Source organism: Podarcis liolepis (genome assembly GCF_965112155.1).
Source record: "Podarcis liolepis genome assembly, chromosome: 12".
Lineage (NCBI taxonomy): Eukaryota > Metazoa > Chordata > Lepidosauria > Squamata > Lacertidae > Podarcis > Podarcis liolepis.
In genome coordinates, this window is record NC_139563.1 from 57,418,366 (window position 1) to 57,445,560 (window position 27,195).

General features: G+C 43.9%; 1 protein-coding gene across 2 annotated transcripts in view; it reads right to left on the reverse strand.

Annotated features, from left to right (window-relative positions):
• EGFR (epidermal growth factor receptor) overlaps positions 1-27,195 on the reverse strand; it is a 149,143-nt gene that overhangs the window by 11,995 nt on the left and 109,953 nt on the right. For both annotated transcript variants that reach the window (XM_083468766.1, XM_083468765.1), the window contains exons 12-23: positions 25,474-25,673; positions 24,415-24,547; positions 22,067-22,166; positions 20,727-20,884; positions 18,370-18,405; positions 17,130-17,271; positions 16,363-16,485; positions 14,669-14,767; positions 11,464-11,649; positions 9,220-9,375; positions 8,103-8,178; positions 6,216-6,362 (exon numbers count right to left, since the gene is read on the reverse strand). In XM_083468766.1, coding sequence (XP_083324892.1) covers positions 6,216-6,362; positions 8,103-8,178; positions 9,220-9,375; positions 11,464-11,649; positions 14,669-14,767; positions 16,363-16,485; positions 17,130-17,271; positions 18,370-18,405; positions 20,727-20,884; positions 22,067-22,166; positions 24,415-24,547; positions 25,474-25,673 — 1,556 coding nt within the window. The remainder of the gene's footprint in view (positions 1-6,215; positions 6,363-8,102; positions 8,179-9,219; positions 9,376-11,463; positions 11,650-14,668; positions 14,768-16,362; positions 16,486-17,129; positions 17,272-18,369; positions 18,406-20,726; positions 20,885-22,066; positions 22,167-24,414; positions 24,548-25,473; positions 25,674-27,195) is intronic.

Sequence of the window (27,195 nt, forward strand, 5' to 3'; positions counted from 1 at the left end):
AGAAGTTTGGGGGGGACCCCAAGGACTACCATGCCTTTAGGACAGAGATGCAATATGCCCTTAATGTGCAGTTTGATGAGTTCCCTGATGAGGAATCGCGAGTTGCGTTCGTGATTGGGCATCTTGAGAGGGGGGCCAGGGACTGGGTTCGGCCCCTGATGGCAACGCACAATGACGTCTTAAAGGACACTATGAAGTTCTTTCGTGCAATGGATATCATGTTTTCCAGCGATATTGAGGAAGGGGTGGTGCGCAGACAGCTAATGGCTTGCAAGCAGGGAAGCCGATCTGTCCGTGAGTACTGGACTGAGTTTACCATGCTGGTTCACAGATTGGGGTGGGATTTATCGGCGGCACCCATTCAGATGCTATTTGAAGAAGGTCTTTCTTCGGCTGTGAAAGACGAACTGTCCCGGAGCCCCAGGGCGGTGTCTATGGATCAGCTGACCAAATCTGCGCTGACCATAGGAGCGCGCCAGGAGGCAAGAGCCTTGGAGAGGCGGGAAGGGAGAGGGGAACGTTGGAAGGAGTTCCGCATTCCAGACATTCCTGAGCCAGCTTTCCCGCCGGCAGAGCCGATGGAAATCGGAACAGCGCGCGCGCGCGCAGTTTCAAAGCCCAGTGAGGGGGCTAAGAAGGAGGGAAAGGGCGCCCGGAAATGCTATCTCTGCCAACAGCCAGGCCACTTTGCCAGAGTCTGCCCCCAGAGGAAGGAATGGCAAGGGATGGTGGGAGCTGTTGAGGGAGGAGAGCAGGGAGAAACGGAGCAGGTAAAAGCCAACGCCTGGTTGCCACAGTTGGGGCACTGCAGCCAGGCCAAAGAGCAGTGAAAGTGCCCGTGCCAGAAGCTCCTCAACCTGCTCTAGTGATTGAAGTGTCGCTAGAGCTGCAAAATGGACACCCCCTAAAAATAAAGGCGCTGTTGGACTCAGGCAGCTCCTGCAATTTTATGAGCAAGGAGTTTGCTGCTGAACACCAGATACAGACGATCCCTTTAAGCAACCCCCTGCAGGTGACCACGATCGATGGCAGGGAGTTGTTGGGAGGAGGAGTCAGCTTGCAGACCGTCCCAATGATAATGAGGGTGGCAAGGCACACAGAACTGATAGCGTTTAATGTGGCCACCTTGGGAGGCGCTCCCATTATTTTGGGAATGAGCTGGCTAGCGCTACATGATCCGCTGGTGGGCTGGCATCAAAGAGTGGTTTCCTTTGGTTCAGCACATTGCTTAGAACACTGCAAAGGGGAAAAGGGTTCAGCAGGGGCCCAAGCCACCCTAGCAGGGACTGAAGTAATGGAGAAGGTGAAGGTACCACCACAGTATGCAGATCTCAGCGACGTGTTCAGCGAGAAGGAAGCTGACCAACTACCCCCGCATAGGCCCTTTGATTGCCAGATCAATTTACTCCCTGGAGCACAGCTTCCTGTAGGCAAGTTGTATGCCATGTCAGACAGAGAAATGCAGGAGTTGCGAGAGTTCATTGACAAGAACCTGAAGAGAGGCTTCATCAGAGAGTCCAAAGCAGCGGGGGGTAGCCCAGTGTTTTTTGTGGATAAAAAGCACACGGACAAGCCGAGACTTGTATGTGATTTCAGGCGGTTAAATGCAGTGACAGAACCAGTGGCTTTCCCTATGCCCAGGATTGATGATATTTTGACCAGGGTGCGGAAGGGAAAGATTTTTACAAAGCTGGATCTAAGGGGGGCGTACAACCTGATACGTATAAGGAAAGGGGATGAATGGAAAACCACCATGTTCACCCCTTTGGGGGCATTTGAATATCTCGTTATGCCTTTTGGATTACAAGCAGGCTCAGCGTGCTTTCAATCGTTTATGAACCACGTACTGGGTCCTTTGCTCTACAAGAATTGCGTGGCCTTCCTAGATGATGTGTTGGTGTATTCGGAGAATGAGGAGCAACATGTGAGAGACGTCAGAGAAGTGTTGAGCAGGCTGCAAGCCAACAGGCTGTGGGTGAAACTGGAGAAGTGTCAGTTTCATACCAAGGAGGTGGAATTCCTGGGGTACCTCCTGTCAGACAAGGGATTGGCCATGGATCCCGGCAAGGTTCAGGCAGTGCTGGAATGGAAAACACCCAAAACCAAGAAGGATGTGCAGAGGTTCCTAGGGTTTGGAAACTTTTATCGTAAGTTCATCCAAAACTTCGCCCACCTGACGGCGCCCATTACGGACTGTCTCAGCAGTAAAAAGAAGTTTGTTTGGACTGCGGAGGCGGAGCGAGCGTTTGAGGAACTGAAAAGGGCCTTCGCCTCTGAAGGACAACTTCTGCATGTGGATTTACAAAAAAAGCTGAGGGTCGAAACAGACGCATCTGACAGAGCCATAGGGGCGGTGCTTCTTCTTCTGCAGCCAGGGAAGGAGGAGTCAGAGTGGCGACCGTGTGCCTTCTTTTCGCGAAAGCTGAACAAATCCGAAAGGAACTACACGGTGTATGACCGGGAACTTCTTGCTATTCATGAGGCTTTCCGGAGATGGAGGCACCTGCTAATTGGTGCACAACATAAGGTGCAAGTGTGCACGGACCATAAGAATCTAGAGTATTGGAGAACTGCGCGAGTGCTCAACCAACGGCAGTTGAGATGGGCCCAGGAGTTCTCCAAATTTAACTTTGAGATTTGTTACGTGCCAGGCCCAGAGAACGTTAGGGCGGACGCTCTCTCACGCAAACCTGAATATTTGGAGGGGGAGGGAGCACCCGAAGAGACCCATGTCATTCCAGAGGACCGTTGGGTGTGTGGGGCGGCATTGGTGGGGCAAAGGGAATTGGTAGAGGGTACGGTGCATGATGAATACGCCCAGGACAAACTCAGGGGTCTCAGGAGGGAGGGAGACAAACCCGGGGGTTTTGAGGAGAGAAACGGGGCGTTGTACTACAAGGGAGCGTTATATATACCTGAAGGTGAATTGAGGGAGAAGGTACTCAAGCAACTGCACGATAGCCCCACAGCAGTGCATTTTGGGCAACACAAAACCATGTGGCTGGTTACCAGGGAATTTTGGTGGCCCAAGGTCAGGGAAGATGTGCGGGAGTATGTGAGAGGGTGTGACCAATGCCAACGAGCCAAGAGGGAGAGGCACCGGCAGGTTTATTAGAACCACTACCCACACCTGAAAGACCATGGGAAACAGTGGCAATAGATTTCATGACAGATCTGCCAAGGTCCAGAGGGAAAACAGCCATCATGGTTGTGGTAGACCTGTTAACCAAAATGGCCCACTTTATAGCCTGCTCACATGCGGTCACAGCAGAAGAAACCGCTAAATTGTTTGTAGAAAATGTGTTTAGGTTGCATGGCGCCCCCTTGAGGGTGGTTTCAGACCGAGGGAAACAATTTACTTCCAGGTTCTGGAGGAAGCTCATGAGCTTACTGCATTTCTCAACTGCCCGGCATCCAGAAACCAACGGGCAGGCGGAAAGAGCTAATGGTGTCCTACAGCAATATTTGAGGTGTTATGTGAATGACAGAGAGAATGATTGGGTGGAGAAGCTGGCGTTGGCAGAATTTGCCTACAACAATGCAGAGAACGTGTCCACGGGGATGAGCCCCTTTTTGGCTAATCACGGGTGCCATCCCCGAGCCTTCCCAGGGGGGGAAAGGGGAGAACTGGAGCGTTCCAGCTGCAGAACAGTTCGTTGAAGAAATGGAAGCGATCCATCGCCAGCTCCAACTTAACTTAAACAGGGCTAAGGAGGAATATAAGAGGCAGGCAGACAAAAACAGAAGGGAAGGTGAAAGCATTAGGGTGGGGGACCAGGTGTGGCTGTCAACCCAAGGGTTGCCATTCAAAGGGGGTTGTAAGAAGTTAAGACCCAAAAGGCTGGGCCCATTTGAAGTCACGCAGCAGGTCAACCCAGTGGCTTTCAGACTCCGGTTACCGAACCACATGAAGTTGCACCCAGTTTTCCACAGGTCGTTGCTGTCACCGTATAAAGGGGACAGAGAAGGGAGGGTCAATAGGGGACCAGCAATGGAGGAGAAGGAACACAGCTACCATGTAGCGGAGATTCTCGATTCCAGGTGGAAGGGAGATCAAGTAGAGTATTTGGTAATGTGGGAAGGGGAGCCGGAGTCGGAAAACACCTGGGTCATGGCAGAGGATGTAGATGACGAGGTTTTAATAGAAACTTTTCATCAGAGATTCCCACGTAAACCTCAGCCAGTGGCGAGGTTCAGGAGGGAATACTTTGCCACCACCGACGAAGAAGAAGAGTTGGAGGGGTTCTCTGATTCCGAGGAGGAGGAGGATTCAGCGAGCCGGAACGAAGACCGATGGAGGGAAATGTTCGAGACGTCTGAAGATGAAGAGGATTCTTTTCGGGGTTTTATCTCCTCACCGCCCAGAGGAGAGAGTATGGGCGGGGGGGAAGGGGGCCCTGGAGGGGAGGTGGATGTCAGGGAACTGACATCGGAGGAAGGGGAGGTGGAAGGGCTCATAGAGGCTGGGAGGGAGTCAGCAGCGAAAGCAGGGACCAGCAGGGGGAGAGAGGGTACTCTGGAGGAGGATCTCAGGAATGCTGAGAGAGACGCAGCAGCCAAAGCAGGAACTAGCAGGGAAGAGGGAGGGATGAGGGACACGTCCAGCGAGAACAGCGGGGAGGTGTCAGAAGCTCCCATAGGGAGACCCATGCTTCGCCGGAAGCTGCCACGTCGTGAGTCCAGGAGACGCGTTTCCGTTAAGGAGCTTCTATGCTGGAAGCGCTTCCGCAGACAGCCACTGTCAGACTCTACGAGTGACTAGAGCAGACATGTTTGAGGAGCTCTGTCACACACAGAGGTTTGTGGAGCCGCACAAACTCTGAGGGAGCACGATTTTACGCACAAGCAGCTAATCATCCCATCACAGCAGTATAGTCAATCTTGCATAAGTAGAAAATAATCATATTGCATAAGTAGAAAATAATCATACCATGGACAAAATTTCCTTATCGTGGCCAAATCATTCTGTTGCTCAATATCATATAAAGGTTAAGGGACCCCAGTTGTCCCCCAGTAGGTCCAGTTGTGGCCGACTCTGGGGTTGCAGTGCTCATTTTGCTTTATTGGCCGAGGGAGCCGGCGTACAGCTTCCGGGTCATGTGGCCAGCATGACTAAGCCGCTTCTGGTGAACCAGAGCAGCACACAGAAACGCCGTTTACCTTCCCGCCAGAGCGGTACCTATTTATCAACTTGCACTGCTTGCTTTCGAACTGCTAGGTGGGCAGGAGCTGGGACCGAACAATGGGAGCTCAATGGCTGACCTTCTGATCGGCAAGCCCTAGGCTCTGTGGTCTAACCCACAGCGCCACCCACATCCCCAATATCATATAGGCACTGTCTAATTAAATTATTTGCTTTACTGAAGCCCAGTGTTAATAACTGTTGTGGTGATAAAACAGAAAAGTAAAACTTTTGGTTGACAATTTTACTCCAAGTGCTCTCATGACAATCTAAGGGTAATAGACCAGTGGGGTTTAAATTTAGCCTAAGCCAATAATTAAATGCCCTACACCAAATCTAATTCAACAGAGGGGAGATTAGCCTCCTAGACCAATGAAGCATTTGGAACACAGGATGGAACAGGGGAAAAAATGCCTTAAGAACTTAGATTGAACAGCTTCTGTAGATCCAAGGTGAGCGCCTGTCCAAATCTGAGCACCATATAATAACTGTGCTGGGGTTTAGCTTTAAACACTTCAAGTGCTGATGGTATGCGATTGCCACCTTTTGTATGGAAAAGCATGTCATGATGTGCTCTCCATGACCCTGTTGACTGAAAAGTAAGGCCGAGGTATTTAATGACTTTTACTTGTTTGATCAACTGATTATCCATATACCATCTATGGGCCCTATAGTTTCTGGAAAACAGCATGACTTTGGTTTCCTTGTAATTCACAGCCAGCTGTTCTCTTTGTCAGTATCCTGAGAATGCCCTCATCCATCTTTTTAGGCCCACTCTCGTTTGAGATAGAAGTACCGCATCATCTGTGTATAGTAATATAGAGATGGCTTTTGTGGCCAATTTAGGGGCATGATATTCTGGGGATGTTAAATTCTGGACAATATCATTTATATATAAAAAGTGCAGGTGCTAGGATACAGCCTTGCTTCACTCCCTTTGTGGCTGGTACGGATCCTGTGAGCTGCCCATTTGTAGAGCAACACATTTTCAGCACAGTGTTTATATAGACATTTAATCAAGGAATTGACTTACATTTGACCATGATCATGTAGACATCTATTGTACAAATGGGAGGCTGAGGCAACCGCTCTCCTTTCTCCAAGACAGAGGAAATTTCACTGGCTGGGATGCAATCATATGGTTTTGATCCAAATGTCATCAATTCCCAAACTGTGACACCTGAAATGTCATAGCAAGCCAGAATGTTAAAGACTCATCCTATAGGGAAGAATACTCCTAGATCACCTGCAGATGTGCAGCTGCTGTCTGGGGGCGTGAAAGGACTGCAGAGAGGCCTGCAGGCAGCACTGAAAACACCTGCTGCCCCAGCTAGGCCTACTCCAGCTGCTAGGGCAGCACTTCGGGGGCGGAATGAGGGCATGGGTCAGCCCCCCATGGTAAAATTGTTTTAATGGGAATGTGGTTTTTAACTTAGGTGTTTTAAAGGTTGGTGTTGTTTTATTTGAGAGTTGTTTTAATTTGTGCTGGCTGCTTAAATGTGTGAGGGGCGGATCCAAGGAAAGCCCACCCTCGACTCCATTGACTCCGCCCCCTGCACAGCCCAAGTCCCAGCCTGCATCCCCATTCGCCAAAACAGGGGGCAGGCATAGGATCTGGTTCCTGATAGGTGGAGGGGGCTTATGCCAGGAAGGGCACAGCCAGCCAGGCTGAATTAATTTGTTTTCAGGGGAGAGGGAAAGGCCTGCCCTGGGACTGGGCCCGGAATTGCTGGCGGACATTCCACTAGGGAGGATGAATTGAGACACCCAGTCTCAGTAATCAAGGGTGGGAGGAGTTGCTTGAGGGATGGATCATGTCATTACTAAGCAGGCGAGTTTTGTTGCTGTCTGGTATCAATAAGGGTGTCCCACATGACCTTAAAGTAGCACTGTGTAATGCCAGGTCAAGACCACTGCCATTCATGACATGCTGGTGGATGGAGGTTGTGACCTGCCATGCGTAACAGAGACTTGACAGAAGATGGCAGCTGGGCTTGTTCTTGCTGCTGCTTGTCTGCCAGGTTTCTCTTACACACAGCAACCCAGATCCTATGGTTGGGTTAGGGTGATTTTTAGGAAGTCATTAGTTTTCATCAGGCACAGGGGCGATAGGGGCAGTAAAGGATTCCTATTGATGTACCGACTTCCCAGCTGCACCAAGGATTCCCTGCCAGAGCTGCTTCAGGCCGTGGTGGATGTTCTCCTGGAGACACCTAGTTTGGTGACACTATGTGATTTTAGCATCCATACCAATGCAACCTTAACCTTAAAAGGTAAAGGTAAAGGTACCCCTGCCCGTACAGGCCAGTCTTGACAGACTCTAGAGTTGTGCGCCCATCTCACTTAAGAGGCTGGGGGCCAGTGCTGTCCGGAGACACTTCCGGGTCAGGTGGCCAGCGTGACAAAGCTGCATCTGGCGAGCCAGCGCAGCACACGGAAATGCCGTTTACCTTCCCGCCTGTAAGCGGTCCCTATTTATCTACTTGCACCCGGGGGTGCTTTCGAACTGCTAGGTTGGCAGGCGCTAGGACCGAGCAACGGGAGCACACCCTGCCACGGGGATTCAAACCACGACCTTTCGATCAGCAAGCCCTAGGCGCTGAGGCTTTTACCCACAATGCCACCCACGTCCCTACCTTAACCTTACAAGGGGCCATTTGGGACTTTGTAGAAAGCATGGCCTCCTTTATTTCCCCCCAAAAAAACTAGGTGCGTCCTATGGGACGGAGCGTCCTATGGGACGAAAAATACGGTACATATTAGTGAAATGTTTTGTGCGTTTATAATCATAATGTTCAATAACTTTTCCTATTAAATATATTCTTATAAACATCATGGGGGGGGATGAGCTCTTTCAGAAGATCATAAAATCTGCTCAGCTGCCCATCAAGAATCAGCATAGCACTTTTTCCAGACTTACCATAACTCCAAACATCACTTTGGTGGGTGTAAATGCGATGCAGAATAGACTCCAGCGCCATCCATTTAATAGGAACCTAGGAAGATAGCAATGTAATTGCTAAATCTGAATGCTAAATAGTAAGCACTGAGAAACAATTGGGATGAGCGCAAGGATGAGTTATTTTGAAAAAATGGATGTAAGAAGACAGCCAATTAAACAGAAGAACAGAATGCAATTTGGGCCTGGTAATAATATTTATGTTGCATAAATCTGTTGTTCAGAGTATGTAAACTAGAAGTTTGCCACCGATAAAACACTTTCCATTTATAACACATATTATTACCATGCATAGCTGCTTCTATTGAGCAGAGTTTAACAGATGGCTGCTAGCACAGATAGGTAACATAGTAATGCCAGTGCTTTGTTTATCAGTTTAAATTTCAATGCATTTTTGTCATCTAAGGTATTGCATATTAGGAAAATGTTCAGAAAAGGGGAAACAACACGATCAAGGGGCTGGAGCAATTCCCCTTTGAGAAATGGTTGCAACATCTGAGACTTTTTAGTTTAGAGAACAGCTGAGTAAGAGGTGACATGCTGTAAGTTTATAAAGCTATGCTTGGCTTCAAGAAAGTGGAGGGTTGTTTTTTTTTTTGCTTTCTCCTATAACACTAGAATTTATGGACATTCAATGAAGCTGAATGTTGGACGAATCAGGACAGATAAAACAAAGTAATTACTAATTCAGCATGTAGTTCAGCTCAGGAGGCAGTGATAGCCACCCGCTTAGATGGCTCTCAAAGAAAACTGGAGAAATTAATGGAGGATAAGGCTATCAATGGCTACTTGCCACAATGGCAGGGATGCTTCTGAATCCCAGTTGCTGGAAAAGGCAGGAGGGGAGGGGCTCTGGTGCTCAGCTCCTGTATCAGGCTGGCCACTGTGGGAACAGGATGCTGGACTAGACGGGCCTGGTCGCTGGATCAGGCTCTTTGTTTTCTTATGTGGGTAAGAGGTTTCTTCAGGGACTGTATGGGAGTGATTCCAAAACTCTTGAGGCAGAAATGCACCAGAATTCTATCAAACAAACCAAGAGGATGATTTTTAAAAAAATCATCATCATCATCTTTCTTACTTTTCCTCCTTCTGCATGGTATTCCTTTTCTTCTGCACCAAGCAGTTTGGCCAGTCCAAAGTCTGTGATCCTCACATGCTGAGGAGTCTTAACCAGGACATTCCGGGCAGCTAAATCACGGTGTACCAAACGACGTTCCTCCAGGTAATTCATTCCCTGCATCCAATAAAGAGTTGTAAAAATCTTTTTTTATCGCCCCACACCAATAGCCATGCTATGTAGAATATTAAAGGACTATCACTCCATACAATAAATGGCCAGTTCCAACGAGATTTAACCATTGTGGGAAATGGTTGCAAAGGTAGAGAAGTGATTAGATGTTTTTAGGCTTATACTGCCTAAGTATATATTGTCACAAAGATCCTTCCAGTACCTAGGAAGGTAAGAGTCCACTGCCAGGTTTAGGTGCCAACTTTGGATCTTGTGTTTTACAGCAGTTCCTAACTCTGGATTCTCATGTTTTGGGACTACATAGCCTCCAACACCTCTATGGTCACTGGCCAAAGATGCGCAGTCCAATAACGCCTGGGCAAAGCTGCTCTAACTTCCCTGGTGACCAGACTCAGTTGTCAAACATTTCAGAAGCTGAACAGGTTTCTGGAACAGATTAGGTTCGACAACTGAGATTTGAGTGTAGATCGGTAAATATACATAGTATTAAATGTTGGGTGCATGGGAAAGGAATCATAGGAATGTTTCTCCATGTGCTGAAATCTACGCAGATACATTCAAATCACTGCTTTCAACAAGTCAACTAAGATAGCAACTCTTCTTAAATGGTCATAACATCACAAATATGTGTCACCATATTAATCCAAAGGATCTCTATATACAGCCTCTTTCAATTCAGAACTTCACAGAGGAAACAGAGGGATTCGGAGCAGCAGCAGGAGCAAATTTTATTTGTCACATGGGTGGTGGAAAATGCTGCCTCTTTGGGCTAAGAACTGTGAAGGCAGAAATCCTCTATTCTCTACACCATTAACAAATAGCAGAATTTATGTTTTCATGCTAAAGTAATAAACTATATTTGTGATATTCTATAGTAATAACAAATACTTCCATTGTTTTGTAGTTGTCATTGTTGGTACATGACTGTTAATAACTGTAACCAGAACCTTTACACATTATGAAACACTGGCATTCTTATATGCGTGTGAAAATGGAGCCTTTGAAAGAACTACAATCAACTCATTTTTGAAAGAGGCCAACAGAGAAAAAGCCCATTAATGCTTGGGGGGAGGGTGAAATCCCCCCAAACAGAAATGTGGCGATGACACAGTAATAGGAAAATGTTTTTCTCCCAAGTGTCCACCCCCATCCTTTCTCCATTAACCTTGGACCAACATCATAGTATCTACTAAACATTTTCAGATGAACTCCCACAATGTGCTAAGGCCTCCCAATGTTGCCAAACAACTTACCCTAGCAAACTGGCAGAAGGCCACAAGAAAAGCTGTTTTCATGAAATAAATGTAGCTGTTTAATGAGCTGTTATTCTCAATCAAATCAACAACCCCAACAAAATCCTATCAAGAGTAACCTCAGTCAAGGACTTAAATAGTTCCAGTTTATTAAATCAGCTATTCCTTCCACAATTGAGTATATGCCTGTATTATGCTATAATATAACTGGAATGCCATGTATTAGGTAATATTCTATTTGATCCAATCCTAGAAAAAGAGGTGATTTACAGCATAATTTGATTATATACTAGTTTCTAGATTTATTGATAGTAACTGCATCTCTCATAGTACTCTGATATTCCACTTCAAAATCCCCTCCCTTTTTTATTAGGAAGGTTATGAACTGCCTCTTGAGACACTTTTGCGCTGAGAAAAATTCTATGCTTCAGATAATTAAAGATAACGTCCTTCAGAAAATGTTATTTCAAAGCCATAGGAAGAAATAAAGGAATGAACTCTGTGGAAGAGCACCTTTGGGATCTGGTTTCCTGCCCGTGTGATGGATTTGCTACGATTTCTAGGCAAGCAGATTTGGCTTCAAGACTAACACTACTTACCCAGTGTGTGTTTTAACTTTGAAAAATAATATGCAGCACCAATCCACGTTGTGTGCTAGATAGTTTTAAAATTCAGCTGAGTTTTCAAAAACAGCTTCCCAAAAATCCAGAAGTCCTGGTGGATGTAATCATTCCCTTCTGTCTGCTTCAGCTAGCTCTTTAAATTGGATAATATCAGCTAGTTGAGCAGCTAGTTGAACTTCATTCCTTAGTTTACTTACCTTTGCAATCTGCACACACCAGTTGAGAAGGTGCTGGGATCCAATGTTATCCTTGTGCTCTCGAACGTAGTCAAGAAGGCAGCCGTACGGCATAAGCTGCGTGATGAGCTGAACGGTGGAGGTCAGGCAGATTCCCAGCAAACGGCAGACATGGGGGTTGTCAACACTCGCCATGACATAGGCTTCCTGATCAGGAAAAAGAGGAGGGAAAAGAAGCTCAGGAAATGATATTGTTAAGTAATTAGGCTGTGTTCATCACGCTTTGTACATGACTCTACATTTTAATAAATATAAAGATTGTTATAAAGAATGAGGCGGTAGAACTGCTGCATAAATACGAAGTGCAAGTGGAAAGCCCTACATTTCAGAGTTAAACGCTTCCTGCAGACAGAGGGGTGGAGAAGAACCTTTTTGAGCCCGAGGGTCACATTTTTTATTGGGGAACCTTCTGGGTGCCACATGCCAGTGGGGTCAGGGCCAGGAGAAAAGGTGGCCAGAGCAACTGATCTAACTCAGTAGGATACATTCCAGCCATCCAAAAGTCAGAGGTTTCTAACTGCTTCCTGCTGCCCTGAGACTGAGGTTCCCCATCGTGGAACATGGTGAACTAGTCCAAGTCATATGCAGAGTAGATCCAATGAAACCAATGGATTTAAGCTTAATCAGTGCTTTTTTCTGGGGGGAAGCAGGAGTACACATACCACTAAACATTTTGTGAATCTAAGTTTGGCCTCATTGAAGGGCAGCATTTCAATATGAGTAGGAAAATGGGAGTTTAGGAAAGTTTTTAATATCTGATGTTTTATTGTATTTTTAATATTTTGTTGGAAGCCGCCCAAAGTAGCTGGGAAAACCCAGCCTGATGGGCAGGGTATAAAGAATAAATTATTATTATTATTAGTTTTAGTAGTAGTAGTTCCCCTAAACATTTTTTTAGAAAAAAAGCACTGAGCTTAACGAACATTGGATAACCATTCTCTGCAGTGCTGGATTACCAAATAGGCAGAGTAGGCACCAGCCTATGGGCCCTACACCTTTTAGGGGCCCAACAACAGTGAATCAAAATAATACTCAAGCTTTCTTAGTTCAGTGTTATTCCACTACAGTGTGTGCACAAGGCACCCCCCTGAGATTTTGACTGCCCGGGGGGGGGGGGGCTCCACAGGGTTTAATCCAACACTCATCCTATGCATGTGGCAGAGATTATTCACTATGTGGAGTCAGTTTTCAGAAGCTTCTCTTGGCAATCGTAGTATCTGCTGCAGCTCCAACTTTTCTTATGTGGTTGTTGTTGTGGTTGCTGTTATTTAATTCCTTCCTCCCTTGATGGTACACACTACACCCTGAGTTCTGGGGACTGGGAATATAAACATTGGTGTAGATATGTGTTTAAAATGTAGTGTGTGTAACACATACTTATATTAACAAAACTTTGTAAAAAGTTATTTCGAGGGAAGTTTAAAGACTTGTGATTCTGCCATTTACTGTAGCTGAATCAGAATGGTGAACCAAATTTGCTTCTTCCTCTGCTTCCTGTTATGTCAGATACATGCTGTATTAATTTTTTAGTTAAGTCAATATTCCCCAAACTGTGCTAAAGTCCAACTCACCCTCCTGCAAAAGTTGACCTGCAGTCTACTAAACTGGGAATTTAATTGTATGGGATGTGTGTATATGTTGGCCACACAGAATATGGAGCTGTTCCAGAATTTGACAGAGCCTATTAAATTTGATACCGCCAAGTGAAACAGACGCCAGCCCTCAAAGAAAGAATAATGAAGCCATTGTGCAGTCATCTGTTCTTTAAAATGCTTTGAGAAATTACAGCAAAGCTCTTGTTTCTACACTTTATCTTGGAAATCTCTGAGGTACGCCATGACCTGTTGCAAGTATGTGTGGTATTTGATGGTAAATCTCCTGAATTAGCTCTTATCCTAATAAAGTCATTACGAGCTGTGGCTGGAGAATGAACTGGATTTTAATGCTTGCAGAAAAGTTCGGAAGCAGCAGAACTAATGGAAGATCCTGCTGGTTTATGTAACAGTGGAAAAGGAAAAATGCGAGGAAGGGTGTTATCCCCACTGCCCAACAGGATTGCTGCATGCTAGAACACAACACAGAAAGGGGACTTCTTAGTTGGATTAGAACATTCCAGAAATGTTCCTACAGTGGCCCATGCAGGTGGGACTTCAGAAGCAACAGCAAAATAAGGACTGTGTGTTTTATCTATGTTTGTATTATTTATTGTATTTATTTGTGGATTACTCCATTTGATTTGTCTCATGATGTTAGCCGCTCGGAGCCCAGCTCTGGCGGGGGGCGGGGGGATACAATTAAAAATTATTATTATTATTATTATTATTATTATTATTATTATTATTATTATTCAAACCGACTTACATTTTTTTAAAAAAAGAACCCAACACCAAATATAAAATCTGGAGAGCACTGAGAAGGACACAGCTGCTCACGACGAGGCCTTGATGCACCCCCCAAAACTGCACCCAGGGCGATGGCCCCCTCAGCCATTCCTGTGCCACATCACTGACTACAAGCTGTATATATCTATGTCCAGAATTGTTTTGCTGAGCCTTATCTTCTGCAACAGTAGACTATCTGAACCTTTTTCTGCTTCCATGTAGTGATTGGTACTGGGAGCAACTTTCACTTTGTGAGAAAAAAACTTCCACCTGAGATTCCCAGCATCTTCAACTCCCCCAATTCTTCCCACCCCGCAATCCTGTAGTACCTCGGCCTTTCTCATTTTGGCCCCCACCGGGGCCAAATCTCTTCCCGTAGAACAATGGTGGAGCTCTTTGGGCATCTCTAGCCATGAACCTCCTTCTCTGCCTGCAACAGTTCTCTTTAGAATAGGGTTGCCATATGTCCAGAATTTCCTGAACATAGTTGGAATATGGCAAACAGAAGCAGTGTCCGGGTGGAAATTGCTGAAATATCAGGAGGAATCTAGACATAAGGCAAGCCATATTGGAAGCTCAACAACTTTAGCCCAAAAACTTTTTGAAATATGGCAACCTTACTTTAGAATTACTTCCTAAAAGCAGTTGATGGAAAATGTAAAGTGTCTCCCCTCCAAACCCAATTAAGGATGCACATAAATTAATATTTGTCTTCATGCTATAAAATCGCAGTAACCAATATTTCAATGCTTCAAAAGTGGGGGGGGGGGGGACGGACGACTCACGTCAAGAATTTCTTTGTTGGCTTTAGGTGATGTGGCCTCTCTCAATTCCTTAATTGCTACAGGAATTTTAACTCTCTCACCTTCTGGGATCCAAAGCCCCTGTAAAATAAAAAGGTTAAATTTAGCATAGAGCTAAAGAGCAAAAGTTTGCATGAAAAGTATATGGAGACTTCAACAGGGATGTGGACGCAGAAGCCAACAATGAGCTAGGTAACCCTTCAGGGTTAAGTACATACCACAAAATTTCTAGAAATGATCATAGAATCACACAGCAGGAAAAGACCACAACCCTCTCATGCTCTGACTGGGGTTTGAATAATGCACTAGTTCGATTTAGGGCTGGAATTTCATAGACATAGCTAGGATCCGGCCCTCGTAAACAGCATCTGGGCAGAAATCACTAATCGCTGAAATGTCTGGGAAAATCTGTCAGAAGTGTAGATTTTGGCAAATATCCTTAAAAAATTGCTCAAAACTTCCTCTTTTTGTAGAGATTTTTGCAAAGGCTTTAATTAACATCTTGCTCAAAAGTGAGAAGTGGCAGCAGCAATGGCCCAGATCTTTTTTATTTTATTTATTTGTTTGTTTGTTTGTTTGTTTAATTTAAATTCATCATTAATACACATATACAAGCATACAAACATACATTTCATACAATCCTTAAAAATGTTCAAACATACTTACACTCAATCCCACAAATAGTTCCTTTCCCCATCACCATCCACCAACCCTTCACCCCACCTTTGTGTTTGACTTCCAATCTACTCAATTACAATTTCTTTCCACTTCTATTACTTTCTTTCACACACCTTTACCCTAATTTCATACTTCTTTTTCTAATACACATTGTTTTCCATCTTATTTGATATTTCAGTATTTGAAACGGAACTTGTTTATTCTAATAGGAGTTCTGATTTTTCGATATGATTTTGCAAGTATCTTTTAAACACCTTCCGGTCCCTATCTTTTTTTTTTTTTTTAAAATCCTTCCAATTTCTTCCATTGTTTTGGATATATTGTAATACTCCAATAATTTGGCAAGCCACTCTGTTTTTGTCGGTATTATACCAGATCTGATGTAAAACGGCCCCATCTTCTGGCTAGGGAACGGGGAATGTAATATGGGCTTTCAGGCTCTTCCCCCTTAATAATAATAATAATAATAATAATAATAATAATAATAATAATAATTTATTTATACCCCGCCCATCTGGCTGGGCTTCCCCAGCCACTCTGGGCGGCTTCCAACAAAATATAAAAATACAGTAATGCATCAAACATTAAAAACTTCCCTAAACAGATATCTGCCTTCAGATATCTTCTAAAAGTCTGGTAGTTGTTGTTCTCTTTGACATCTGGTGGAAGGGCATTCCACAGGGCGGGTGCCACTACCGAGAAGGCCTTTTTAGTTAATGTTAACTAGGTGCAGAATTGAATCTGCACCACTGGTGTAACCACAATTACTAGTAACCAAAATTAGCTTTTAAACCAAAGTTTAAAGATTGTTCCTAATCCTATTTTCAGTTTCTGGCTTAAAAAATATATTTATGACAGTGAAAGTTTAATGCTATACTAAGGGAGGGGCAAGTGCAGTGAAGAAGCGTTACTCCTGAGCCAAACAAGCAAATGTTTTACCAACATACAATGAGAGAACACTGATTAATCTGAACCATTCAATCCTTTTCTGACCTTACCTTAAAGACGGTACCAAAAGCTCCAGAGCCAAGAACTTTGATTTTTTTAAATTCGGTTTCCTTTAGAATCCTTAGCAGTGCCTGGTTTGGTGCCTCCCCACTGGGAGTCAGGGGTTCAACAAGCTGTCAAATACCAAAAGAATATGGTTTAAAGTGTCAGGCTTCCTACTTTTTATATTAAAAACAAAAACAAAACCCAGATAGGATGACCTCTTTTTTTTTTTTTTTTTTTGAGAAAAGCAAAACAGGTGACAAACTTACATTTCACCTGATTTTCCTGACTAACATAATGTAGTACAAGGCAAGGAACTCACAAGATTGCGAGCCTTGTTTTTAAAGCTCAAGGTAAGCCAATCCATCATTACAGTCTCAAGGTCAGGTATGAAATCTCAGTGTCATGGAGAAATGGAGGCTCCAATGTGTTTTGCTAGAACATGAGCTAGGTTCTGTCCAGAATTAACATGGACAACAGGGTCACAGTATGGCATAATATCATGGCCATGACAGATTGCACAAGGGCCTTGAGTAGCGTGTGTAGAGTCATATTTACCTAGGAAGAAGAGACGATTGTTTGAGTCCTGCTAAAAGAGTGTTATCTCCCCCCACCCCCGATGTGCTTCTTTGAGGGAAGACACCTGGATTCCATGCAATGAATAGGAAATAATTGCTTATTTGCACTGATAATTTGCAAAAGACTCCAAGACCCTGGCATACATTGTTTGTGTCAGTTTTGGGCAGTACATTACAAAACAATGTGCTGCACCTACCTCTCTTTCTTGCAGCAATCTGCGCAAAGTACGTTTTCTAACAATGCGACGCCTACGAAGGTAAAGGCCAATGCCCAGTGCAATAACGACAAAGCAGAGGATGCCTCCAACAACTCCAGCTGCAATGGAGGGGATCTTAGAACTAGAAGGCAAAAACAGAAGAAATTATCTTTAATCTCACAGGAGGGTGAGGAAGCCAACTCACTATCTACTGAGTATCCCAAGCTGAGAACCTTGATTTTAAATGAAGGGGGACAAAATAAAACCAGATCGTTCTTCTAGTTCTGCTCCAGGGCAGCTCACCTGCTGCCTTCATCATATACAGTGGTGCCTCGCAAGACGAAAAGAATCCGTTCTGTGAGTCTCTTCGTCTAGCGTTTTTTTTGTCTTGCGAAGCAAGCCCATTGACGGATTAGCGGATTAGCGCTATTAGCGGCTTTTAGCGGCTTATTGGCTTAGCGGATAAGCGGATAACCGGCTTAGAAAAAGGGGGGGGGAGGAAAAAAACCCTGCAGGAACTTGCAAGACATTTTCGTCTTGCGAAGCAAGCCCATAGGAGATTCGTTTTGCGAAGCACCTCCAAAACGGAAAACTCTTTCGTCTAGCGAGTTTTCCGTCTTGCGAGGCATTCGTCTTGCGGGGCACCACTGTATCTATATGCACCAAGTGAAAACGTTTCTCTTCAACCAAGCGTTGGGCAGATTAATATTCTACAGCCTTGTAATGTGGTGGGGGATTCTTTATTTGGGGTGGGGGTTAATGATTTACTTGTGTTTTAATCTTGTTCTTATGTTGTAAATGTTTGTGATGAAGGGTAGTATTTAAATTTAATAATAAACATTAATGCAGAGCTGTGACAGCCAGCATGTATGCTTTGTCAGCCTAAGTCAACATAAAAATCAATTGACTATTACATAAAACATAAAAATCAATTGACTATTACATATTAGCCTTGATTAACAAACAGAAATATGAAGGGGAATAAGAAAAAAACTGCAAACTACAGAACAGTCAAAATTATATTAACTTGCTGTGCTTAAACTGTACCTTTCCAGGGACTATAATATATACACATTGGAAATCTATGTTGTATATTCAGAGGGTCATTAGATTTCTAGTGTTTCAATATTATATTTTAGCCATAAGCAAAACACATTTTAACCATGAAATATGGGTGTGTGTATACAGGTTATGTTCAGTATAGACATGTAATTAATTAGCAATAATTAGCAATAGTTACCCATTAGGACAACCTTCAAGCCCTGGTCCTTTGCACCTGTAAAAAAATCACACACACAAACACAGAGAGAGATGGAGAAGAGGCAGCAGAATTAATACGTTTACTGCTAGATTCTTCAATGGACATTTCAATTTTTTTTTGCCCTGCACACATTTTTTAAATATATAAAGACAACAAGCTTGCTAAGGAAATACAGGACCTGGGAAAATGTCAAGATCCTTGAACCAGATGCATTTGTTAAAAGAGTATCGAGTGCATTGTACTAAAGGAACAGCTTCTAACTCAGTGTTTTAAGCCTACTGGGAAGAGAGCCTGCCAGAACATTATTCAAGTCCATTATTCAAACGGTGCACAGAACCTCCAATTCCCGCCCCCCTCTCAAAGTACAATCTCTTAAAAAGCAGTGCCTTATTCAGACTTCAAAAAGACCACACAAAGCATCCTATCACAAAGAAGCAACTGTTTGCTGGACTACATGAAAGGAACCAGCAATTTTGCTGTGAGTGGACAAAATGCTCACTTTTAACATTCTTGCTAGTAGAAAAGTTATTGGTTTAAAATATCTGGGGACAGAACTAACACAAAGGGATATCTCTCAATTCCAGACCTCAGGCTATTCAGTGCACCCTGTGTAACAGAATAATTTTTTGTTTAAGGGAAAATCTTTAATCTTAATGACTTGACTTATGACGTGCAAGGTGATTTTATAATGGAGGAGCAAAAAACATGGATTTGCCCACAAAAGGCTAATGCAGTTCTGTTTCATGGATAGCATAGGTGTGGGTATACCAGAGTTTCTCAAGATTTAGAAGCTGTTTATATAAATTAGCTTCTCCTTTAATCTATATATCACATGTGGGATTTTGTGACAACAGTCCACAGAAGTTGTGCATATTTTAAAGAACCAGAAATATCTCCTCTTAACATTCTTGAACAGTTTTATAGTGCTCATTCAGAAACTAAGATAAAAAATGCTAAATATTAAACTGAATCTTTGAAACTTTGAAATACATCTCTTTTGCTCTCCTCATTTGCTGTAAAAGTGAGGCCAGCATAAAAATCCTTGAAACTATGCAGTCCATCCACTGTCATCATGAACACGGGTTTTCATCTGCACATACAAACATTTTAATTCACTTGGTACAGACACAGTAAGTTTGGGCCAATTTTCCAAAACAATTCGAACAATGTTTTTCCTGAGCCCACTATTTCCAAGTTAATCTACAGCCAGGTTGCTTAGATTTATGGCCCCTCACAGGATACTTAATGTAAAAACTTTGATACAAGAATTTAGCAAGAAAAAACAATTCTCTGGTAAACTACAGTTCCCAGGATTTGTTTGCGTGTGTTTTAAATGTATGGTGGGTATGCAACCTCAGTTAACAAGACTACACTCCTCACACCCTTGTGGGCAATCTGATCCCACTGTCTTCCTGATAATATAGACCTATTACCCGTCTATTACTGTTGTACCAACTTTGATGTGCCTAGAAGAGCCAGAAGAAGCCAGCAATGGAACTGGAGGGAGTCTTGTGCCCTCACCACGAGGGAGAGGTGGAAGAAGCACCAGCACACACTCCAGCTACGGTGCCAAGGCAAATGGCTAACCAGTTAACCTGTGGACATTTGATACTGGAAGACAACAGCCGCCACCGCATTGTGGAAGAAGAAATTCATGAAAGAGAAGGCTGTCAGTGGCTACCAGCCAGGAGGGCTCTGCTCTGCCTCCACACTTGGAGGCAGCAAGGCTTCCGAATACCAGCTGCTGGAAACCACAGGAGGGGAGAGATGCTCTTGTGTCCATGTTTAGCTTGCAGGTTTCCCACAGGCAGGGACGCAGGTGGCACTGTGGGTTAAACCACAGAAGCTAGGACTTGCTGATCAGAAGGTCGGCAGTTAGAAACAAGGCTATGGCACTGGGAAAGGTGTTGTTGTTTTTTTTTAACCTTTCCCTTCATATCTTGATTATAATCTCATCCCCCAAGCTGAAACTTGGCTCATGGGGGGAAATATGCAAGTTGAACCTTAATGACATCAGTTAAAATAATTGGATTTCAACATGACAACATTACATATTTTTCTGTATACCAGACACAACAGCTTCAGCAGTTCCACTTTCAACTACTAATCTTTTTTAAGATTTGATATGCCCCCATGTATTAAATCAATTTTTAAAAACCTAAAACACCAAAATCACTTCCAAATCTTTAGAATGTAGCAGTTCTGTTTAGTTTTGATTGTATCTTGCTTTCATGCTTGTAAGTTAATTTTCTAGTATTTTTGTTTACACAGTTAAGATTCACAAATTAAAATGCTTATCACTTCAATTTGCTTTAAAATAAAGTGTTTCTACTCACCCGCGAACACAGTTTGGATGACATAGTTGACACACTGAATTTTCATCTGCATATTTCCAGACAATGGTATCATTTTCACCCAAAATACCAGCAGGGCATGACTTAACGCAATGAGGACCATCTTTTACATGGGCACACTTCAGACAATTGCCTGGACCCTGCGTAAGAAATAAGAAATTGGGATATAAAATACTTTTGTTCATGAGCTGAGAAGTGCACTAATGGAATGGCATAAAGGTTAGTAAATGTCAGGCGTCAGAGGATCCAACCCCCCATGGTAGGTTGCCAGGAATGGATAAGACAAGGAAAGTTCTTAACAATGTTGTTTATTCAATATTCACAGAGAGAGGCTTAGAAATGCAGCCTCTTGGAGTAATGGTGTTGCTCCAAATAAATCTCCACCCACCTTCTCTGCTCCTTCCTCCTTCGTCAACAGCACCACCCACCTGACGGTTACCACTTAGGGCCATGTGAATGTGAAGGGGATCTCAAGAATGAGTCAGTTGGTCTTGTTGTTAAGATGCATGCACCAGCCCTAGCCAGCCAAAGCACATATGACGTCAGCCAGAAAGCAGGGGAGGGGGGCATACAAACGTAGGGGTGTACTTTCATAGGGCTTCCTTCATGGGGACAGGAACCCTGAGTGATCAGGATTCCCATTCCTGTGGAAAGAGCCATGCACGAGTATGCTTCCTTTAGACTAATGTTGACTGTGCATTGAGTGGGGACACCAATGGCACACATCAGTGCTGGAGATAGGGCAACCCCTTAAGAGGCAAGTTGAGTGTCCTTCAGGAATGTTAGCTGTGGGGAGTAATGTTGCATGTACCTTTTTGGATATGCAGGAGCAGAGTTGGGATATTTTATGTAAAATGTAACACTGATGTAACACTATGGTGCCAAAAACTGAATCCTCACTAAAGATTAAAATTGTGGTTCCCCCCTATTTTGCAGCCCATCATTATCACAGCTATTGTCCTCCCCCCAATACAAAACTTCCATACTTCCCTTCACCCAAACTAGCAACTGCTTATGGATGTAGGAGATCCAACATGAAAATGATTCTGCTTTTATTTCAGTGGAGGGAACTGCTCTGCACATGGACAGGGGAGCCCTTATGTGCAAATGACTTATGCATCACTTAGGCAAATATACCCTGGGCTTGGCTAGGAATAGCTTTCTCCTACCTACATGAGCTCTCAGTCCCTCCACCCACCAAGCAGATTTACCTGCACCCTCTGTTGCATTGCACAGATCTGAGTCCACCATGGTTTAGGAATTGGGGCAACTGAACATTAAAGTATTGTTGGGAATAAGATTGCAAGATAATATGCACTTACAGGTCCTGTGCAAGTTGCGTTGAATTCAGTTGAATTTTGCACCAGGCATTCTGGATGGCACTGAAGACACTCAAGCTCTCTTACAAACTCCCGAGGATTCCTGAAATGGATAGAAAAGTGAATATAACTTTAACAGCAAGATATTACTCCAAGTTTCCGAGTGCTGAAACATTAATGTAGTATTTTGTCGGGGTTGATGCACATAAATAAAGGAGGGCAGAAGGACTATATTATAGCACTGGAAGAAGCAACACTATAACAAGCCTGTTCTGTCACTTCCAAAATCTTGCTAAGACACTCCATCACTCCAACATTAACAACCCAGACTCAAACAGACAATCCCATTAGCTTCAAAGACCAGGGAGGTGACAGTGCTAAGGTAGTGGATTATTCAAGTTTAATACCTGGGAGGAAATTCCAATCATGTCACCCTGTCAGACTGAGGAGTGGCTGTGAAATACCTATGATGCCCAAAAGCATCATAGTAGCAGTGAGCACTACAGACACCCACACCCCCACTGACAAAGCCTCCTTCCAGTGGTGTGCCAGCTGCACATTTCTCCAGCACTCTGCAGTTTCTTTCTGGCAATCCTGGAGTTCTGTGGTGTAGCCAACCCCTCCAGCTATGTGTGATAGCAAGATACCAAGGTGTATTCCTCCCCCCCCCCCATGTTAGGGGGAATTTAAGTTTAGTGGTCAATTTGCATAACAAATGGGCATTGTGTACAGGCCTCATGGAGAATGTGCAAATTTCCTGGTTAATATGCATGATATTCCAATTGTGGACATTCTCTAACCATTATGTGTTGGGAATTCCATTCCTCCCTTGCTGCAGATGTGTGGGATTGTTACATGTCACATGTCTGTTTATATTCCAGCAGAGATTGTTGGAGTTTTGGGAGCGGAACATCCACTCTGTATTGCTTTTGTGTTCTCTCTCTCCGAGAAGAACGACAAGGAGAGAAGCTATGTTTTCTTTGTCCTGATTTATGTACAATAAACGTAGTCTAGTATCCACACCTCAAGCCAGATCTGTTGTGTGTTTACTCTGCTGAGTAATGTGTGCTCTGGCGGACGCACGTTAGAGGAGGATGACTGAGGGATCTCCGCAGCGGCAAGGCTGAGAAGGGAGGTGCTCTGGCTGGGGCTTGTCCAGCTGGCTTTCCATCCCATGGTTCCAACATCATGCACAACAGGCCTTGGGGAATGTGAATATCTCAACGGCATTTACTACATTGTTTGGGAACATTCTCCAGTTAGTATATGCATAGGATCCAAGAAACATGGCTTTTTCCTACATCTGTTTAGAAGTGTGCCATATGCATGTAGCTAATCTCACATGGTCCACAACACACAGGGGTGAGCAGTGAGGTGATGAAGTTTGCGTATAATTTGTTGTATCTGAGTGGACTCTAGTCACACAGTTATTTATAAGCATCATTTTCAGTTAACACTTGAAGATGCTACACATGGGGGCACATGAGTGTAACGTGAACCTCGTACCTTGCCACAATTACATCCTGTGGGCTGGAGATGCAGGCAAACCCAGAGGAATCACAATGCAATTTTTAAACAAGGGACTGAATTACATTGGTTAATCAGCTGATACTTAAATTCAAAGCTTCTCTGAAATTTCCAGTGAATCATTAAAATACAAAAATTGAGAACAGATGGTTCAACTATTACATGCTAGGTAACTCTACCACTAATTAAACTGTGTCTGATCATAATTTGATGTGAAAAGACCAAATTTGCCCTGTGGGTCAAAGCATTACCTGGAGGAATTTTACTTATAAAAAGGTAACATCTGCTGAAAGATGAAGTATTTCAAAAAGTTTACATTATGTATATGCTGGGTTTTTGTTTCATTTTGTTTTAAACTAGCCAAAGAATTTCGGAAAGACATAGTAGAAGGAAAAGCAAGAAAAATATTTTCTATGGGAAGCATGTGGAGGAGTCAATATTGCATAGTTGACATCAGAGAAGAAGAACATGTTCTTCTTGCCTCAGGATCACAATCATTAGCTGGGATTGAATTTCTATGCATCCATGGGACCTTTGCACCTGACAGACTAGATATAACTGATTTCCCTGTTTTTCTCCTCAGCCAGTGCCAGCAAAATAATTGCCACTAGTATATTTGATCCATAGTCCTTATAACTTCTGTTATTCTTAGTTACCTGTGTTGATTGCTAAGTTATATGCAACTCCTGCAGAATAACTCCCCGTCTCCATCCTTCTCTGTGGTTCAGCAAAATGCAGAGTCCAGGCACACATGAAAGCTAACATATACAGGATTAAGATTTGAGTATCTTATTTAAATAGAATGGAGGAAACGCTTAGCTTACCCTTGCACAATGTTACACTCTTTTACACACTCCCGTTGGCGAATAAAGTAACGGCAAGAAAAGCACTGCAAGGGCCCCGGGCCCCAGCAGCCTTCATCTGAGCAGAGAGGATGGCAAATTTCTGTTGCAGCAGCTAACAGACAAAATAAATTAAAAATTAAACATTAAATAAATCTCAAAAGATGGTGTCAAAGTCACAGGAGAGGATAAGCATCAAGGACATGATTCAGTTTCCACTGATACTCAGTTAAATGAATTGCTAGAATTCAGGTTAGGATCTATTTGTATTGCCTCCATCCTAGATTGTGCCACCCAGAAGCCTTCTCAGGCCCCTGATCTCCACAACACCCTCCCCTTTTACATGTACAGTCATGGGAAAAAGAAAGTACACCCTCTTTGAATTCCATGGTTTGTTATGTTGTTATCAAGACAGAACAACAATAATCTGCTTTTTAGCAGGTCTTAAAATTAGGTAAATACCACTTCAACATATTACAACACCCGACATATTACACTACGTCATTATTTATTTACAACTTTTTAGCACCCCTCATTTTGGAATTTTAAAGTTGAAAAAATTAACATGCCCTGCTGCTTTGGCCAGGGTGTCTGGGGAGAGAGACCCCCTCAACTGTTTCTCAGAGCAGAGCAACAAGGACATGGGCTTCTAGGCGACCACTGCAAATGGGAACAGAGTTTGGCTCCTAAGGAGTGCAGGAAGGGACCTTCTCAACCCTGGAACCCTCAGCTAGTGCCTGACCTGCTGACTGCTGGCACTCTCCCCCCACCCCTGGTTGTAACCCTCCTAAACTTTGAAAGTAGGAGCATCAAATAGGGCCTCTGAAGGATACAGGAAGGTTCACACAGGCAGTCCTTATGCGCAACTGTGCCTGGTATGCAGCTTAGGGATTGAGGCCTCCAATAATGCATGCTTATAGGGATATAGACAAATGCAAAACCAACAACGTTTTAAAAATGTGATTAACTGCAACCATGGGCAGAAGTCTCTCTGAAATTTACAGGTAATTTGAACTGGGTAAGTGGCCCCTAGTAACTCACCACATTCACTTTCATCTCTGTTTCTAATTATTTTTGTGCTCTGATCTTTTGTTACAAAAAGTTTATTCCAGTCCACTGTGTTACCGAAGCAGAGGCGGTTGTTTCTTAAAATGGCAACATCTCCATCGCTTACTTCCTTCAGACTGCGCAATCCCAGAGATGTTATGTTCAGGCCAGTGATAGCAAGAGCATATTGGCCCCTAAAATGGAAAAAAGAGTATGGTTTCAAAAAAAAGGAGGGGAGAAAAGAAAAATGCAGCTTTTCTAAACTCATTCTTCTTTTGATTTTCTGGTACTAGAAAGAAGTTTTGAAATAAATCAAATGAAATAAACAAATATGTTTTAATTTAAATTCTCTAGCATAAAAAATAATCTGAATAAGGAGGCTTTTCCAGCCTGAGATCCACATTCTCTTCTGGGGAGCCTTGGGTCGGGTGGGCAAGGCCAGAGGAAAAAGTGGACAGAACTATTAAAAGAAGTTTTAGCTTTCTACAGGAGGCTGGTTTCTACACACAAAGACGTCACTTCATCCTCCATCCAGGGAAGTGAAAGGCATCATCAGAGTTCAAAGAAATATTCCGGTCAGGCAAAAACACTCAAGGAGCGTGCAAAGCAGGGCCAGCGAGGGGGATGGCCTGGACAGAGGGGGTGTGGCCTGGGAGACGGAGAAGTTTGGGAGGCCACATTAGGGAAACTTCTGAACTACATGGCTAATTTGAGGTAACAGAGAAAATCTGAGACAGTTTGGGAACATTATTGACATGCAATCCATGCTTTTCAGATTTGGACACCATTCTTAGCTGCACCTTGCAGCGCAGTATCAGCTTCTAACACACATGCACACTAGGGCTGGGCACTGTCAGCTTTTCAACACTGCGATGTATCGCTTGTTCCTCCCTCCACATGTCAGGTACTGGTGGCAGAGGGAGTCAGCGGCAGGCAAGCCCCACCCAGGATATACCGCCAGGTGACGGTGCCATCGCGCTCTGGCCCTCAAAGCGGTCCTGGGCAAGGTATTGTACATCGCCCAGGCCTAATGCACACCCAATGTGTGCTCCTCTAGTTCTTCATCCACTGCAGACATAATGAGTAACCACAGATATTGCCAATTGTTTTGTTGCCTTAATCCTGGGCAAGATCCTAAATGAAGCATGAAACTATGGCTTAGCTTGCCACAAACTATAGCTTAGCTTCCTCAGGAACCATGTATCTGATCAATGTACAGCAGTCCACAATCAGTTAAATTAAGTTTATCTATTGCTACTAGAAACAGCCTGGGGTTGTTAAATACTTGACAGTCCACAATGTGTGGATGGTAGGTTGTGGTCAGCTTGCAGGTTATGCAGGTCACAACTATAGGGGAACACTAATAAGACCTTCTTGTCACAGGCGCCGGGTTGCTCCAAGATTGAAGGTGGCCAGCATGCATGTGACACCACACATGTGACATGACACACATCTCCAAATGCTGTGCAGGTTGGTGCTGCCTTCTGTTAGGCCATGCTGGTCCCTGCAGCATTGGGAGATGCTACACAGGTGGTGCAACCTCACGCCAGACACGCTGATCCCTGTGGCGTTTCCTGACACCATGCAAGCCAGTGCAGCGAGAAAGCCCCAACAGGACCCAGTAGACTGCGGAATATTGAGGGATCCCCTCCTTGATTATTTTGGGAGAGGGGCTCAGCCCACCACCACCCCAGATGGTGCCCCTGCTTCTTATCA